Genomic DNA, 15,956 nt, shown 5'->3' on the forward strand with positions numbered 1-15,956 from the left:
AGTCCTTGCGATTTATTTCTAGTGATTACGTGTGTAACTTATGGAATATTAAAATGTAAACAAAATAATCCAAAAAATATCAATAAAGTAATCACCAATATCCCTACACTGAAGACTGCAAAAAAAAAAATCTATGAACAGAATTCTTTTAAGTATTGTCTTTGATATTTTCAACCTGATTTTTCCCCTTTTTAGGGATGTAAAATAAGAGATTAAAGAATAGTAAGGTGAGACCAAACTGAAATTAGAATATGTTAAGAAATAGGCATTTTTAGCAGGTGAGAAGGAAGCTTGGGACAAGAAGAGGCCGTCTCAGGGCAGCGAGGTGGAGGCTGCCCTGGAGAAATGACCTGGCTGCACTGTGGACCGGCCCACACCCACTCAGCCTCTAAGGAACAGGGCTTTGCTGCTTCTCAGACTGGTAACCTGTGTTGAGTAGCTGCTCCCTACTTTCCAGAGCTGAACAAATGACTGAAGAACAGCAGCAATCATGTTTCCTGAAAGCTATTGCAATCTACTATACTAGTAAGTTCAGGGTTCCATCCAGGAAGTGGTCCTATTAGGAAATAGTATCTATATCAAATAAAACTCTATTCTCACCAAAAAAGGTGAGGATTTTTTTGTTTTTATTTTTATTTTTTTTAAAGAAACCACGATTCCATATTTCACCCCAGTAAACCTCCCTGGTGAATGTGTCAATTCAAGCCTGAGTAGGAGTGAGGTTGATGACTAGAGCTGAGCTATGGTCCTGCGGGGGAGAGCTGGGCCAACCACTTATAAATCATCAGCCTTTAGAATTTTTGGAAGTAGTAAAGCTTTTGGTAAAAGGGGGCTTTTGTCTCTCAGAATAGCAACAGTTATCATCATTTCAAACCAGTGATTTCTATATACAGCAAGTGCTTCTATATATATACTCATGTATTGTTTATATAGGACTATTTTAAGATCTGTGTCACATTTTTCTGGTGTATTTTATTGTGGGAAAATTCAACTGGAAAAAATGCACTTAGCTATGGTCGGGATGGTAAGGTAAAATAAGTACTTAAAAAAAAGACACAAGAAGTTTGTTTTTGTTTTCATTTTAGCTTTAAACAGTACAGAAATAGCTAAGCGATAGCTCCCAAAATGAATTTGTATTGCTTCTCCTTAAGTTTAGGCGTTGTAGCTCGTATTATAATGCTCTGTTGATCACCTTAGTAGCCAGTAGACAACTTGCAAGGCAGGCTGCATAGTCATCCATATCTTCAGTACAAAAATCTAACAGGTGGCTTTGTGTTATGTGGCTTGTAATTCAGGGGTTTTCTTTTGAGTTTGCCACTGTGAAGGGAGGGAACACGAAGAGAGAAAGGACCGATCTGTGATTAAGAGTAACATGGGTACAAAGCCTCAGGCACTCCTGGAGTGTGGTGTGTTGGTGGCAAGGCAGTGGGGGCCAGGGTCCTGTGACTGCTGGGGTTGGCTCCTTCCTATTTACTACGTGCAGAGGGTGGGGATTGAGCCCCATGCTATGGAAAATAGATAAGAATCAGGCGCTTCCCATCTGGTTGGGAAGAGATCACAGAAAGAGACAAATGCCTAAAGAGAAATGCAGATGATGCTGTGGGAAGTTAGAAATGTAAAAGATAGTTTCTACAGCTGGGTGCAGTGGCTCACTATTTGAAGACTTCTGTCAAGACACATCCTTGCACAGGTTTCTGTCCTTGCTAAATGTCTCTGGCTTCCTTAACCGTTTCTCATGCGACAGTTTATATATCTCACAGCGGTTTTTCCTCAGTTTGCCTCTTGTAAAGTGCAAGACCCAGACCTGGACACAGTATTCCAAACAGAGCTGTCAGGGGAGAATCGCTTCCCTTGTTCCAAAGTTGTATTGCCACTCAGTTTTCAGGACATGTGTTCTCTCTGTCCTCACGGGATCTGCTGTCAGAGAGAAGGGCTTGGGGAAAGGGCTGCATGCCCCTGGGGCCCGAAGTCTGCTTAAGCTGCTGAGTCCCTCTAACCATTCTGCTCCCTGCTCCTCTCTCCTGTCCTCTCCCCCGACTCGCTCACCCATAGCCCTAGCCCGGACTAGTGCCCTGACTCCTGCCAGCCCTTCCTGAGTGGTAGTTTACAGGAATACACACATGGAGGGTTTCTTTGAGCTGTGCATTTCACGCAGTTCACTGTGGGTATGTATTCATTCATTCTTCATTAAAAAAGAAGGAAAAGGGGGCGGCATCTGTGGCTCAAAGGAGGTGGTGGGTTCAAACCCAGCCCCGGCCAAAACTGCAAAAAAAAAAAAAAAAAAAAGGAGAAAGAAGACAAAGATGATTTTTAAGTCTGGGTGATTGGTAGAAATATTGGTGTCATGCCCAGTTGTAGGGACTCAAAGAGGGAGATGTTTTGGAAAGGACGAGCCAAACTGTCGGGATAATGGAGACCTTTTCTTTCTGGTTAACACTGCCCAGCCAAAGCAGGCCAATTTGTGCCTCCCTGTCAAAAGCTGGAAGGGCTATAGGGAAGTCACCCTGGACAGAGACCCTGGGCGTGTCACTTAAGCTGTAATCCTCTGATCCATCATCTGTGATCTTTCTCTTGAGCATGTTTTGTCAATTTGATACTTCTGACTGCTCTCTGCTTCTTGAAACAGTTTTGTTTTACTTTTTAATATGGCTTCCAAAAAATCATTCTCATTTTTCTCTCCTCACCCCACTGACCACTTCTTCCTAGTTTCCTTTCTAGTTACATCTCAGCTGGTAGGGATGAGAAACTCTGGCCCAGCCCAAGTTCAGTGGCAGGTCTTCGCACCGTCTGCGCCCTGGATGGTCCCATCTCTGCCCTGACTCCTGGTCTTTATCTGTAGCCTACATCTCTCTCTTTCCCACTCTTGAATTCTGGACTCATGTATCTGACTACCTATTTGAAATTTCCACTATGGGCTCGGCGCCTGTAGCTCAGTGGCGAGGGTGCCAGTCACATACACCAGGGCTGGTGGGTTCAAATCCAGCCAGGCCTGCCAAGCAACAATGACATCTACTACCAAAAAAGAAGAATAGGCATTGTGGTGGGCACCTTATAGTCACAACTATTTGGGAGGTTGAGGCAAGAGAATTGCTTAAGCCCAAAGAGTTTTGAGGTTGCTGTGAGCTGTGACACCACGGCACTCTACCCAGGGCAACAGCTTGAGACTCTGTCTCAAGAAAAGAAAATAAAATTAATTTCCACTATGATGTCAAACTTAACCTGTCCAAAAAGGAACTGATTTCTACCTTCCAAATTTTTTTTTTTTTTTGCAGTTTTTGGCCAGGGCTGGGTTTGAACCTGCCACCTCCAGCATATGGGGCTGGTGCCCTACTACATTGAGCCACAGGCGCTGCCCCCTCTACCTTCCAAATTTGCACCTTCCCTAGCCTCCTCGGTAAATGGCAACTCTGTGCTCTTTGCTCAAGCCAAAAACCCTTAGTTATCCTGAGTCGTCGTCTTCTTCTGCCCCACATTCACTCCTCCAGCAATCTTTTTGGCTCAGTCTGTCTAGAATTCAGGGACTTCTTCCCCACCTGCTCTGTCACTGCCTGGCCCACAGCACTGTGCTCCCTCCCTTGGCTTACTGAGGTGACTTCCAGACTGGGTTTCTCCACCTCAGCCTTTCCCCCACTGAGTTCACCCAGCCACTGGGCTTTTCTCTACACAGAAGCCAGAGGGAACCTGCGTAGATTGGAACCTTCTGGAGACTTGGCATCTCAGAGTAAAAGCCAAAGTCTTTACGATGGTTACGCGATCCACCTTCACCACTTTCCCTCCTGCTCGCTATTTTCCAGCCTCCCCCTCTCAGGCCCTCTCTCCTGTCCCTCTGCCTGAGACACTCAGCTCCAGACCTGCTACCTGTGGCTCCTTCAAGTCCTTCAGTTTTGCTCACTGTCAAAGCTGACTATCCCACGTTAAATATGCTCCTGCCCCACTGTGCTGTTCTCCGTAGCACATTTCACACAATCTGACGTGCATTTTAATTGTCCCCTTCCTTTAGTGTCTGTCTCCTAGAATGTTCCTCTTGAGCCAGTCCCTTGTTTTGTTTCAGGTGGCATGAGCCTGGCACCTATAGGCAGTCAGTAAATATTTACTGAAGTAAACATTTAAAATTCATTTATTAAATGAATTTGTGTGACTATAGTTCGTTGAGAACTTACACAAGGCATAGTATTTTATGGCTTATGAATTACGTTCATAGACATAAGTTTGTCACTTTTTGTAAATCAGACTAAATCCAATTCTAATTACATTTAAAGTGTATCGACTTCCTTGACTGCTAACACAAACTGGCTTCTTGGGAGATCTTAAGTACAGCCGTTAAAATGTATCATCCATCTCATTTTGTTATGAGACCCAAATTTTGACTTGGAGAGCATTTATTTTATCACTAGTTCCATAAAACTCCCTCTTGGGAACTTTGTGATGCCTACTGATTTATTATTATTATTATAAATTTTGTAATAGTGAGCTGGAAATTCTTTAAAAAATGCATATCAAATGCTTCATTTGCCCTATCCTTGGTAGTGAGGGGGCTACAGCGTCACACAACTTCAGAGAACCATGAAGCTTTGCGTTGTGTGCTAATTGCACTCCCTGGAGTTGTGCAACATAGGAGTGATGGTGAATATAAAATGTCTGGCTTGAGTTTCTCATTATTGGATCTTCTGCTTGTTTTTTTTCCTGCTGTGTGAGTGGCATCTTAGGACCCCACAGACTCTGTTTGCTTCGTGCTTGCATTATTGGGTCTTTTTGACTGCTAGGTGTCATATTTTGTTAGCACAGCTGTGTTAGTTGCTCCTGATTCCGTTCTACATCCGCCCTGTTGACTTTCTTTCTTTAGCTATAGAATTTCAGTGAGGTGAAATTGTTGTGCTTCATCCACATCAACGTTGTCTGAGACCACACGATTCCGTGTCGTTATCAGGTAGTCACAGGTGCTCTTGTCAGCCTAATCCTGTTGCTTATTCCCATCAAAACACAAATGGGATCTGTCTTCAAAATTTGAGCCTACAGGTGTGGTATAGCTAAAAGAGGCAAATGTGGTAATCTGCTACCATTCTGGGCTGGTTTACCAATCCAGAGAGAACATGCAAATTATAAACTCCGTGGACCCGTGGAAACAGGTAGAGGTAGAAATTCTACCTAGTATAGACTATTCTAGTTGCTTCATCTCCTGGTAGAGACGTGGTTCTTGTAATTCTACCCATAGAAGTGCCCTGCCTTAAGCATACAGAGGTTATAGAAAGATGAACAGTCTAGTCTATTTCATAATAACTTATTTATAATTCTGAATTTGAGTGGAGATATATTCATAAAGCCCTGTACTCTGGAAATAGACCTGCTGAGATTCTCTTGGGCCTGGCTTAGTGATTCCTTCTTCCATTTCTAGGATTGGAAAAGGGTGAGGGATTTAAATATCAGGACAGTTCAAAGTGACTGGCACACTGCAAGACCCCTTATAACTTGCCAAGCTCTAATCATGATCACAATTTATGCTTTGATCTATATGCAGTTCATGACATTGGCTAGGCATGGTGGCTCACGACAGTACTCCTAGCTGCTTGGAGACTGAGGCAGGAAGATCACTTGAGCCTAAAAGTTTGAGGTTGTGGTGAGCTATGATTATGCTGCTGCACTTTAGCCTGGGCAACAGAGTGAGATACTGTGTTTAAAAAAAAATTCTAGTATTATTTAATACCCATAATTACATATTTTGTTGATTGCTATATTTTTGTGCTTCTCTTTGGAAGTTAAGAATGCATTATTTTATAATCCTTATTAGTTTAGTGTTTTATTATTTTCCTCAAAATTGATTTTCGGCTTTCAATCCTGACACAATTTCTCCAATGCTCAGGTTAGGAAAGATCCTGTTTGAGCTTGAGCTGAGTTTTTAAAAATCTCTGTATCAAAAAAAAAAAAGTCTGTATTGAAAAGTCGTTTACATTTTCCTTTTGATTGATTTCTTGATAAGAACTGTGCAAAGTCCCTGCAGTGAATAGTTAAGTGGGAAGGGGCTTTCTCCTTGGCAGAGAGAAAGGAGTCTTGTCTTTTTTCTTTTTCTTTTCATCTTCTTCTTTTATGTGCTGCATCTGGAGAAGGAGATTCAGAAGGAGGTTCTCACCAGGAATTCTAAAACTAAAAGAATGTGGCTCTGAGGTAGGTACAGATCAGTGATAGGGATGTGAGTGGGTGGCTACAGCTGAACTGAGGAGAACTTAATTTCGTATCTAAGGCAGCTAATTCACATGAACAATTTCTCCTGGAGTAAGGCCCTTTCCAGTCAGATCCGTTGGTGTTATTGAGCTGGTATTTCAAGTATGTCCATCTGCATTTAAACGAGTTGCTCCAAGACAATCTGATTATACAGTAGTTACTTTGGTGAGAATAGCGCCTCAGTGGAATGGAAACTTCATTTTAAGTCTAATATTAGACCTTGCTTTGGAAAATTCCTTTTAAATGATCACAAGCTGGGAATAGCAAAAGAATTTAACTTTCGACAGACAGCATTCACCAAGAATTTTTAACTGCTTATGTTGGGTCCTTGGGAAAGCAGATGTGAAAAACCTACTGAACCAAAGGGACCAGAGAGAATTGACTTGACCTGGTGCTGTGTTTATATCTGTTGCTGATAAGTTTCTTCCTAGTCTCCTTTGCTCAAAATATTTTCATTCTTTGAGCATGAGCAGGCTAGGGATGAAAATTGTTAGGATGCCTAATTGTCTAACAGTCTAAACTTGAAGGCTTGTTAGGCAAGCATGAGGCAGAGCAGAAGGCTGCCTTACACTGCCCAGGTAAGAAAGGGCTGGCAGAACCACAGAGCCAAAGCCAGTTCCTAAGTAAGTGCTGGGAACTTGGTCAGACCTGGCCTTCAGAGAGTATTTTTAATTTGTCTATCTGGTTGTGTCTGAGTGAATATACCTAATTTAAAAGTGTTGACTAAACCTTATTTAAAGCCATTCCATCCCTCAAAAAAAAAAAAAAAAAAAGAACACCCTGTCATTTAAAATCTCTGTATATAATTGAGTATGAAGTTTCCAGATCATGTCTACTTTGGCTCAACTTATGGATATGTTTGGCTTTGCGTGGGAAAACCAGTGCTGGTGCTTGAGAGATGTGTTTACTATTTGAAAACATCTTTCTGAAATTGAAATGTACCTTTTAACCACTGGTAAGTTTAATTTCATATTTTTTTCCCTGTAAGCTAGGAGTAAGTTGATGGTGCCTTAGAAGTGAGGGAGAGCTATTACCACCTGTTGAGCGCCCACCCGTGGATCCCTGTCACTGTCTTTGCTGGGTGCCAACATTATTTTCGGTCTTCACAATAGCCCTCTGCAGTAGCAATTATTTTGAGTGCGGTTTTAGGATGCAGAGACTGAAGCTCAGAAAAGTTACATAGTTTAGGCAAGCTATGGTACAGCTAGTAAGGCTAATGAGTGGCCATTCTGGAGTTCGAATCCAAGGCTGGTCCTCTTAAGAGCTCCTATTCTTTCTTTGGCCCTTTCCCTGAACCAGCATTTCTTTTTATTTTATTTTAAATTTTATTTCTTTCTCTTCTTTTCTTTAGACAGTCTCTGCTGCCCAGGCCAGAGTATAATGCCATCAGCCTAGCTCACAGCAACCTAAAATCCTAGGTTCAAATCCTCCTCGGCTCGGTGCCCATAATTCAGTGGTTAGGGCTCTGACCACATACACTGGGGCTGGCGGGTTCGAACCCAGCCGAGGCCTGCTAACAGCACTGACAACTGACAAAAAAATAGCTGGTGCTGTAGCAGGCACCTATAGTCCCAGCTACTCTGGAGGCTGAGACAATAGAATCACTTGGGCCCAAGAGTTTGAGGTTGCTGAGAGCTATGATGCCATAGCACTCTACCGAGGTTGACAAAGTGAGACTGTCTCAAAACAAAAAAAAATCATTTACTTATTTTAGCAATGTCATCTCTTCCCCCTTTCTCCCCATGAGATAGGGTCTCACTGTCATTCAGGCTGGAGTGAAGTGGCATAATCATAGCTCACTCTAACACTGTAACCTCAAACTCTTGGGCTCAGGGATTTTCCTACATCAGCCACAAGTAGCTGGGACTACAGGCATGCGCCACCACCTAATGCTTACATTTTTTTTTTTTTTTTTTTTTTTAGAAATGGAGTCTCATAGTGTTGGCCAGGCTGATCTTAAATTCTTTACCTAAAGCGACCCTCCCACTTTGGCCTCCTAAAATGTTGGTATTATAGGCATGAGCCACCACCACCACTACTCTTAATTGATATATGTAGATAACCTCTATTCCAGGAAGTAGAGCTTAATTCCTGTCCTCTATTCCTTTCTTAGGGAGGTGGGCCAGAGTTAGTGACTTGTTTCCAAAGAATAGAATCAGGGAAAATGGAGAAATGAGTAACTTTATACTGGAGAAACCTGGGAAACCCAACCTTTACCAGGTGGTGAAGGTGGACATCATTAGTAATGTCATGTAACATTGATGTGATGTAACTAGGAAACTCATAGCTTCAGTTTAATCATGAGAAAAACACCAGACAAATCTAACTTAGAGGACATCCTTCAGGAAATCTGATTGGTACATCTTAAAGTTGTCAACATCATGAAAAAACAAGGAAAGACTGAAAAATTGTCATAGACCAAGAAAGATTGGGAAGACATAACAACTAAAGTGTGGTATTCTGGACATTAATGGAAAACCAATGCAATTCAGATAAAGTCTGGAGTTTATTTACTAGTAATATATCAATGTCTAGCTCTTAATTTTGACACATGTATGGTGGTAATATAAGGTCTTAATAGTGGAGGAGACCGGGTGAAAGATATGTAGGAACTCTCTACTACCTTTACAACTTTCTGTAAATATAAAGTTATTCCAAACTAATTTTTAAAAATCTGTTCTGTGCTCTGAGTGGGTTGTTTACCCATGTATGATTTTGTAAGCTCATTGCCATAGTCAATTGAAAAGTATTGGACTGAGTCATATAGATCTTCAAAATGTTTACATATTGTATTCAATAATTTTAAAAATCACATTTATTAAAATTGCTACCTATCTCATCAGAAAAGTCTTTAACTCTTTTTTTTTTTTTTGAGACAGAGTCTTACTTTATCTCCCTCAGTAGTGTGCCATGGCATCATAGCTCACAGCAACCTCAAACTCTTGGGCTCAAGCCATTCTCTTGCCTCAGCCTCCCAAGTAGCTGGGACCATAGGCGTTTGCCACAATGCCTGGCTATTTTTTTTGTTGCAGTTGTCGTTGTTTTAGCTGGCCCACGCTGGGCTCAAACCCACCACCCTCGGTGCATGTGGCTGGAGCTGTAACCACTGTGCTATGGCGCCAAGCCAGGAAAGTCTTTAACTCTTTAGAAGATCTCAAGTTCACAATAGGTGTAAGTTTCCCAAAATTCTGATTTTTCCATTGAAAGCTCAAATATTTTCAGGGTCAGCAAACACTGCCCAGTGTTTTTCTCATGTGATAGTTTGAAAAAATGTCTGACAAATACCCAAGTCTAAGTAACCAGAGTTAGTCTGGTAGTCCTCCCCAGTAAAAATGATGTTCAGTGTAGAAAGTGCTAATCCCACAATTGCCTTTCCTCAGGACAGACGTTGTATTTCAGAGTGTAACAAAAGTGTTTTATGATGTGTCCCATGTTGTCAGGTAGAATATTAAAAGATTTCTCAAGGTCAAGATTTAATCAAATTGGGCGGCGCCTGTGGCTCAATCGGTAAGGCGCCGGCCCCATATACCAAGGGTGGCGGGTTCAAACCCAGCCCTGGATGAACTGCAACTAAAAAATAGCTGGGCGTTGTGGCGGGCGCCTGTAGTCCCAGCTACTCGGGAGGCTGAGGCAAGAGAATCGCTTAAGCCCAGGAGTTGGAGGTTGCTGTGAGCTGTGATGCCAGGGCACTTTACCGAGGGCCATAAAATGAGACTCTTTCTCTACAAAAAAAAAGATTTAATCAAATTAATTTTACTGCTTTATCAAGGACATTTATCAAAAGAAACTGACTTTTTCCTTTTTGTTGTGCATATGGGGTGGTGAAGAATAGTGACCACCAGCACAGTCTGCTCCTTCCCACATGGTCTGTGTTGAGGAGGGTTTGCACTGCCAGTTCATGTACCAATAAGTTCACTCTTCAAATGAACTTGAACAGTAAAAATTAATTTCATTAAATAGCCAGGTAAATCTCACCTGGCTATTATGCAGTGGGTAAACAAACATAGCATCTTAGCATTTTTATTTATTTATTTATTTGGAGACCGAATCTCACTCTGTTGCCCTGGGTAGATTTCCCTGGCATCATTATAGTTCACAGCAACCTCAGACTCCTGGGCTCAAGAGGAGTTACTTCAGCCTCCTGAGTAGCAGGGACTACAGGCATTCACCACCATACCCTGCTAGTTTTTCTGTTTTTAGTAGAGACAGGATCTTAGCTCTTGCTCAGGCTGGTCTCAAACTCCTGACCTAAAGCAATCTACCTGCCTCAGCCTCCCATGTGCTGGGATTACAGGCATGAGCCACTGTACCTGGACGAATCTTAGTATTTTTATGAAAATAGTTTAACTGTACCAGCTTCCTAAAAGGGTCTTGGAAATCCCTGTGGGACTGTGGATCACATTTTGAGAACTGTTGTCTTACATGGCAGTTGCTGAAAGGTTACGTAGGAAGAGCTGACATTACTGAGCACCAAATCTATTCCACGCGAAGAACCTTGGTGCATTACAGAATATGTAGAGGATGACACTATTTCTTTTAATGGCTCATAAGCCTTTTCCATTTGCTTGTGATATTACCATACCATTGATAAATGCTGAAATGCAGGCTTTGATAATTTGCTATCTGTGTTTGCTGCTATTTTTTATCATAATTGTATACAGGATGTCATTCAGGAAGTTCAAAAAGTTACCTCTTAAACTTTTTCTTTCCTTTTAAAGGTAAATCTCACCTGGCTATTGTGCAGCGGGTAAACAATGAGGGAGAAGGGGATCCATTTTATGAAGTTCTGGGCATTGTCACCTTAGAAGATGTGATTGAAGAAATCATCAAATCTGAGATTCTAGATGAAACGGATTTATACAGTGAGTAGCATTGTCTGAGTGTATTTTCCCAAACCTTTGCTTTTTCGTCATGTTGCTGTGAGTCATCTGCATTTCTCCAGTTGTTGTCTGCCCCTGGTCATAATTATGTACCCTGGGTGTAGGCGTGCACTGCCTACCGGTGTGTTCCATTCCCTTTAGTGGAGGGGAGCAGAGAGGCAGACCCATAATGTCACGTGGACGTGGTCTTTTGAAAAGCCAGCTACTTCTGACCATTGGTTTGGGCATTACTTGCCCTGAACAGAAAATTCTGCTCCTGGTTTTTAAATTTATTTGACATGTATAAACATAATCGGTTTTTACTAAATTATCTGATTTATACAACTAGGTAATTTGTTTGAAGGTAAATTTCTGTTTCTACTGAAGATTGTAATAAAAGTACTTAAAAAGTAAATAGGATGGGTGGTGCCCACATACATGCAGGCTGGCGGGGTTCAAACCCGGCCCGGGCCACCTAAACAACAATGACAATTGCAACAAAAAACGTAGCCGGGCATCGCAGCGGGCGCCTGTAGTCCCAGCTACTTGGGAGGCTGAGAATCATGTAAGCCCAAGACTTTGAGGTTGTTGTGATGCCACGGCACTCTACCAAGGGTGACATGATGAGACTGTCTCCAAAAAAAAAAAAAAAAAAAAAAAAGTGAATGGGATTTGTTGAAATTTCCTTGTTCCAGAACCCATGGATCAGGGATGGGGCTGAGATTTGCAGGTGTGGTTTGCTGACGCTGCAGTGGGGTGGGAGGTCGGGTATAGGAAGTAGGATGGAGAAGTTTTTCCTCTTCTCCACTTCTGTCTTCTTTTGGGGGGTAGAAAAAGGTGGAGTGGATCAGGAAAGGAGGAGGTGAGTATTCATACCTCCTTTCCCCATGCGTAGATTTGATTCTGGGCTGAGTGTTAACCTGAACCGTGTCTCATTAAAGTGCACAACTGGATCACTGGACTATGGAGCTCAAACTTTCTTCCTTAGCCTCACTCAGTGATGTTCAGGGGTTTCGTGATGCCACAGTTGGCCCACGGCCTGACATGTTTGGGGCTCTCATGTGGGATGGAAAAAGCATCTGGGCTTTATTTACCCTGCTTGGCTTAGAGGAGAAATGGACTATTCCAATGGGTTGGGGCATTTGGGAGCAAAGCATGACTTGCTCAAAGGAGAAGGATTTTATTCAGTCCTGCTAGGAAGGGTGCATCCCTAATTTTAAACTTGAGAGTCTTCCATGCACCCCTAAAATAATACATTTTCTACTTAGCTAATGACTAGCTTCTGAAAATGCTTTTTCTCACATCTGTATAGCATTCTTTTTTTTTTTTTGGCGGGGGCTGGGTTTGAACCCGCCACCTCCGGCATATGGGACCGGCGCCCTACTCCTTGAGCCACAGGCGCCGCCCCTATATAGCATTCTTAAACATTCTTTCCCAAGTCTATTTTATCCTTTTGACACATGAAAGTTCTCATAATAGAGAATATTGTTATTCATCTGTTTACTTATATTCTTTTCATCCTTCCTTATAAATGACTATTTAAAAACCTAGTCTCATGCCTATAATCCCAGCACTTTGGGAGGCCAAGGTAAGAGAATCACTTGAGCCCAGAAGTTCAAGACTAGCTTAGGCAACACAGCCAGACCCTGTCTCTAGAAAAAAATTTTTTAAATTATCCGGGTGTGGTGTCACATGACTGTAGTCCCAGCTACTTGGGAGGTTGAGGTGAGTGGAACGTTCGAGCCCAAGAGTCTGAGGCTATGGTGAGCTATGATCCCACACTGCAGTCCAGCCTGCAGGACTGAGCCAGACCCCTGTCTCTAATTAAATAATTAATAAAAACCAAGTGTGTCTGTGTATTTGTTTCTCCCGGAGTAGTACACACCATTAGGCAATTTAACATTTATGAGGTCTTATATCTGCGCTTCATTTTTATATAAGTGTTACCTTAACTTCTTTTGAGTCTTGACTGATTTTATATGGACCTTTTGCCTCACGTGACTTAATGGTTCAAAACGCTGGACTTGTGATTTCAGGGATGATCTTGATCTGGGTAGGAGACAGGGTGGGTGGGGGGGTGAGGCTGGGGGAAATGACAGCTGTTGCCTTTAGAAAGTTATTTTTAAATCTTGTATTGAGTTACACTGTTGGTTCTCAAAAGAATTTGAGATAGAAGAAGAGTAGGCGTTGAGACTGCCTTCTCCCCAGGAATGGTAATCTGTCTTGCTCTAGGCAGGAAACGACACCTACAGTGACTCCAGATTTGGGGGGAAAGAACAGCGATGAGGGTCTTTGACCTAGTTTTCTCTTGATCATTACTTTTTCCAGAAAAATACTTGAAAAATGGCTTTGCATGAGGCATCATCTAGGTCAGGGGTTGGCAAACCGTAGTCTACAAATGCCTGCCACCAGTTTTTGTATGGCTTGCAAGCTAAGAAATTTTTTTACATTTTTAAATTATCTAGAAAAATCAGAAGTAGAACAATTTCTGCACATCATAAGTAATTTTTTTCTTTTCTTTTTTTTTTTTTTGAGACAGTCTCTCACTCTGTCACTCTTGGTAGAGTGCTGTGGCATCACAACTCACAGCAACCTCTTGGGCCTAGGGTGGTCTCCTGCCTCAGCCTCCTGAGTAGCTGGAACTACAGGCGCCCACCACAACACCTGGCTATTTTTTGTTGTTGTTGCAGTTTGGCTGGGGCTGGGTTCGAACCCATCACCCTTGGTTGTATGGCGCCAGTGCCCTACTCACTGAGCCACAGGTGCCACCCCATCATAAATTATTATTTTGATTTTTTTGGAACTCAGATTTCAGTGTCTGTAAGTAAAGTTCTGTTGGAACATAGCGATGCTCATTCATTTACACTGTCACCACACTGCAGCAGGGACATGCTATAGCCCTGCAGAGCCTAAAATATTTACTATGAGGCCCTTTACAGAGGAAGTTTGCCCTCCCATTTCTGGATCACCTTCAGATTTGCTTGACCTTGAGGATCTCATGGGCTAGAGTAGCAGCAAAGTAGATATACTAACATGCTGTTCTAGGAGAGCACTCTCGGCTGTTTAAGGGGTCTCATTTGTGTTTTCCTCCAGCTGAGACAAGACAAGGGGCTTTGTCAAGGCAGGGGCAGTTTCCCCAGTGGCACGCAGCACCGTGGAGGTTCTGCATAGAGTGCACTGATGTTGAGTAGCTGAGCCCCACGAGCCCGTGCACTCCGGGCTGCATCTCTGTGGCAGGCCGTCAAATCAGTCCTGTGAGTGGTTTTGCCCAGGTCTGTCTAGAGCTCAGAGAGGGCCTCTGAAGACCTTCAGGAAGTATGATTACGGATCAGGCTCTCTGCTGTTACTTTGGTTGGATTCTGCAGGACCGTGCAGGCTGATTTGATGAGGATTCTCTCCCCGCCTCTTCCCTTCCACGTGCAGCTTGTGCACAGAGCAACCCCGTCTGGAGGGGCCAATCTAGCCATTCCAATATATATATTTTGGTGTGTGTGTGGTGAGAGAGAGAGACTTTGTTGTCTAGGTGCTGTGGCATCATAGCTCACAGCACCTTAAACTCTAGGGCTCAAGTGATCCTGTTGCCTCAGGCTCCCAAGTAGCTGGGACTACAGGTGCCTGCCACAACACCTGGTTATTTTTTCGAGATGGGGTCTTGCTCTTGCTCAGGCTGGTATTTTGTCTTGTTCATTCAAAAAGATCCCTGCTCTCATGCAATACGCTTCCATATTTTTTTTGTTGTTGTTGTTGTTGTTTCTTCCTCAGCTGATAACAGAACGAAAAAGAAAGTAGCCCACCGTGAAAGAAAGCAAGATTTTTCTGCCTTTAAGCAGACAGACAGCGAGATGAAGGTTAAAATATCTCCACAGCTCCTCCTGGCCATGCACCGTTTCCTAGCGACAGGCAAGTGCAGCTTATCACAGCTTGAGATCTCTACCAACCCTGGAGCGTATTTCTCACCCACCACTGACGGGGTGGGCTGGGGGTGGACACCGGGAAATGGGGTGATAAGTAATGCCACTTTTGTGTTTTGTTTTTTGTTTTTTTGTTTTTTTGTTTTGTTTTGTTTTTTTCTTTTTAAATTCTCTCCTCTCCTATGTTCAGTGTCGGCATGAACCCTCTGAGACATTTACCAGGGGTGGACCAGTAACTTAAAATTGGTCTGAAAGGTAAGGATGAATGTTAGTGCCACACTGCATGTGTACAGTGCCAGGCCATCTCTCCAGCTAGGTCTGCAGGGAGAGCCTGCTAGCTGGGCAGGCTGACCCTGTGAGCCGGACCCCAGCTTGTTGGACTGGACAGCTAAGTCCAGTCTCTCTTCAGCTTGCCTTGGAAGAACAGTTGGACATCAGTGGGTTACACAGGGGGTATGATTTGCAAAGAAGAAAAATAGGTTTTCAAAATTAAATCTAAATCTCTATCTTTTATGATTTTAATGAAACCAGAAATTGTGACAACTTTGACGTGGATTTCTTGATGGCCTCTTCAGATCAGATTGCTAACTTGGGCCCATTCCAGGAGGCAAACATTCACATTATTAAAACCACCAACCCAGCTGGCACTGACTGCTCCAGAGAGGTCAAGGTTGAACGGATTTAAGAGACTGACCAACCCTTCTCACATCTCCAAATGGCCCTCTAGGTGAAGGGTGAGCTGTTGGCCAGGGGAAGTGTGAGAGCGTCTGAAAGTACCCAGTGGCTTGTAGAAGACATCTCTGTCCAAAATGGGCAGCCAGTACCTTCTCACCACGTGCAGTGTATTTGAAATACTTTGGAAAAAAGGCCAACAGCAGCACAGGACAGAATACTGTGCACTCTTTAGATCATGTTTTCAGATACATGGAAATGCTCACAATACAATATTTCTGACTTGGGAAAATATTTA

General features: G+C 42.9%; 1 protein-coding gene across 4 annotated transcripts in view; it reads left to right on the plus strand.

Annotated features, from left to right (window-relative positions):
* Nucleotides 1-15,956, plus strand: part of CNNM2 (cyclin and CBS domain divalent metal cation transport mediator 2) — a 160,334-nt gene that overhangs the window by 118,206 nt on the left and 26,172 nt on the right. For 2 of the 4 annotated variants that reach the window (XM_053583035.1, XM_053583037.1), the window contains exons 2-3: nucleotides 10,935-11,078; nucleotides 14,838-14,975. In XM_053583035.1, the coding sequence (XP_053439010.1) occupies nucleotides 10,935-11,078; nucleotides 14,838-14,975 (282 nt within the window). Of the gene's footprint in view, nucleotides 1-10,934; nucleotides 11,079-14,837; nucleotides 14,976-15,176; nucleotides 15,242-15,956 lie in introns of those variants that run through there. The other 2 variants (XR_008378738.1, XR_008378739.1) reach the window with 2 other exon arrangements.

The sequence above is a fragment of the Nycticebus coucang genome, chromosome 3 (genome assembly GCF_027406575.1).
Source record: "Nycticebus coucang isolate mNycCou1 chromosome 3, mNycCou1.pri, whole genome shotgun sequence".
Lineage (NCBI taxonomy): Eukaryota > Metazoa > Chordata > Mammalia > Primates > Lorisidae > Nycticebus > Nycticebus coucang.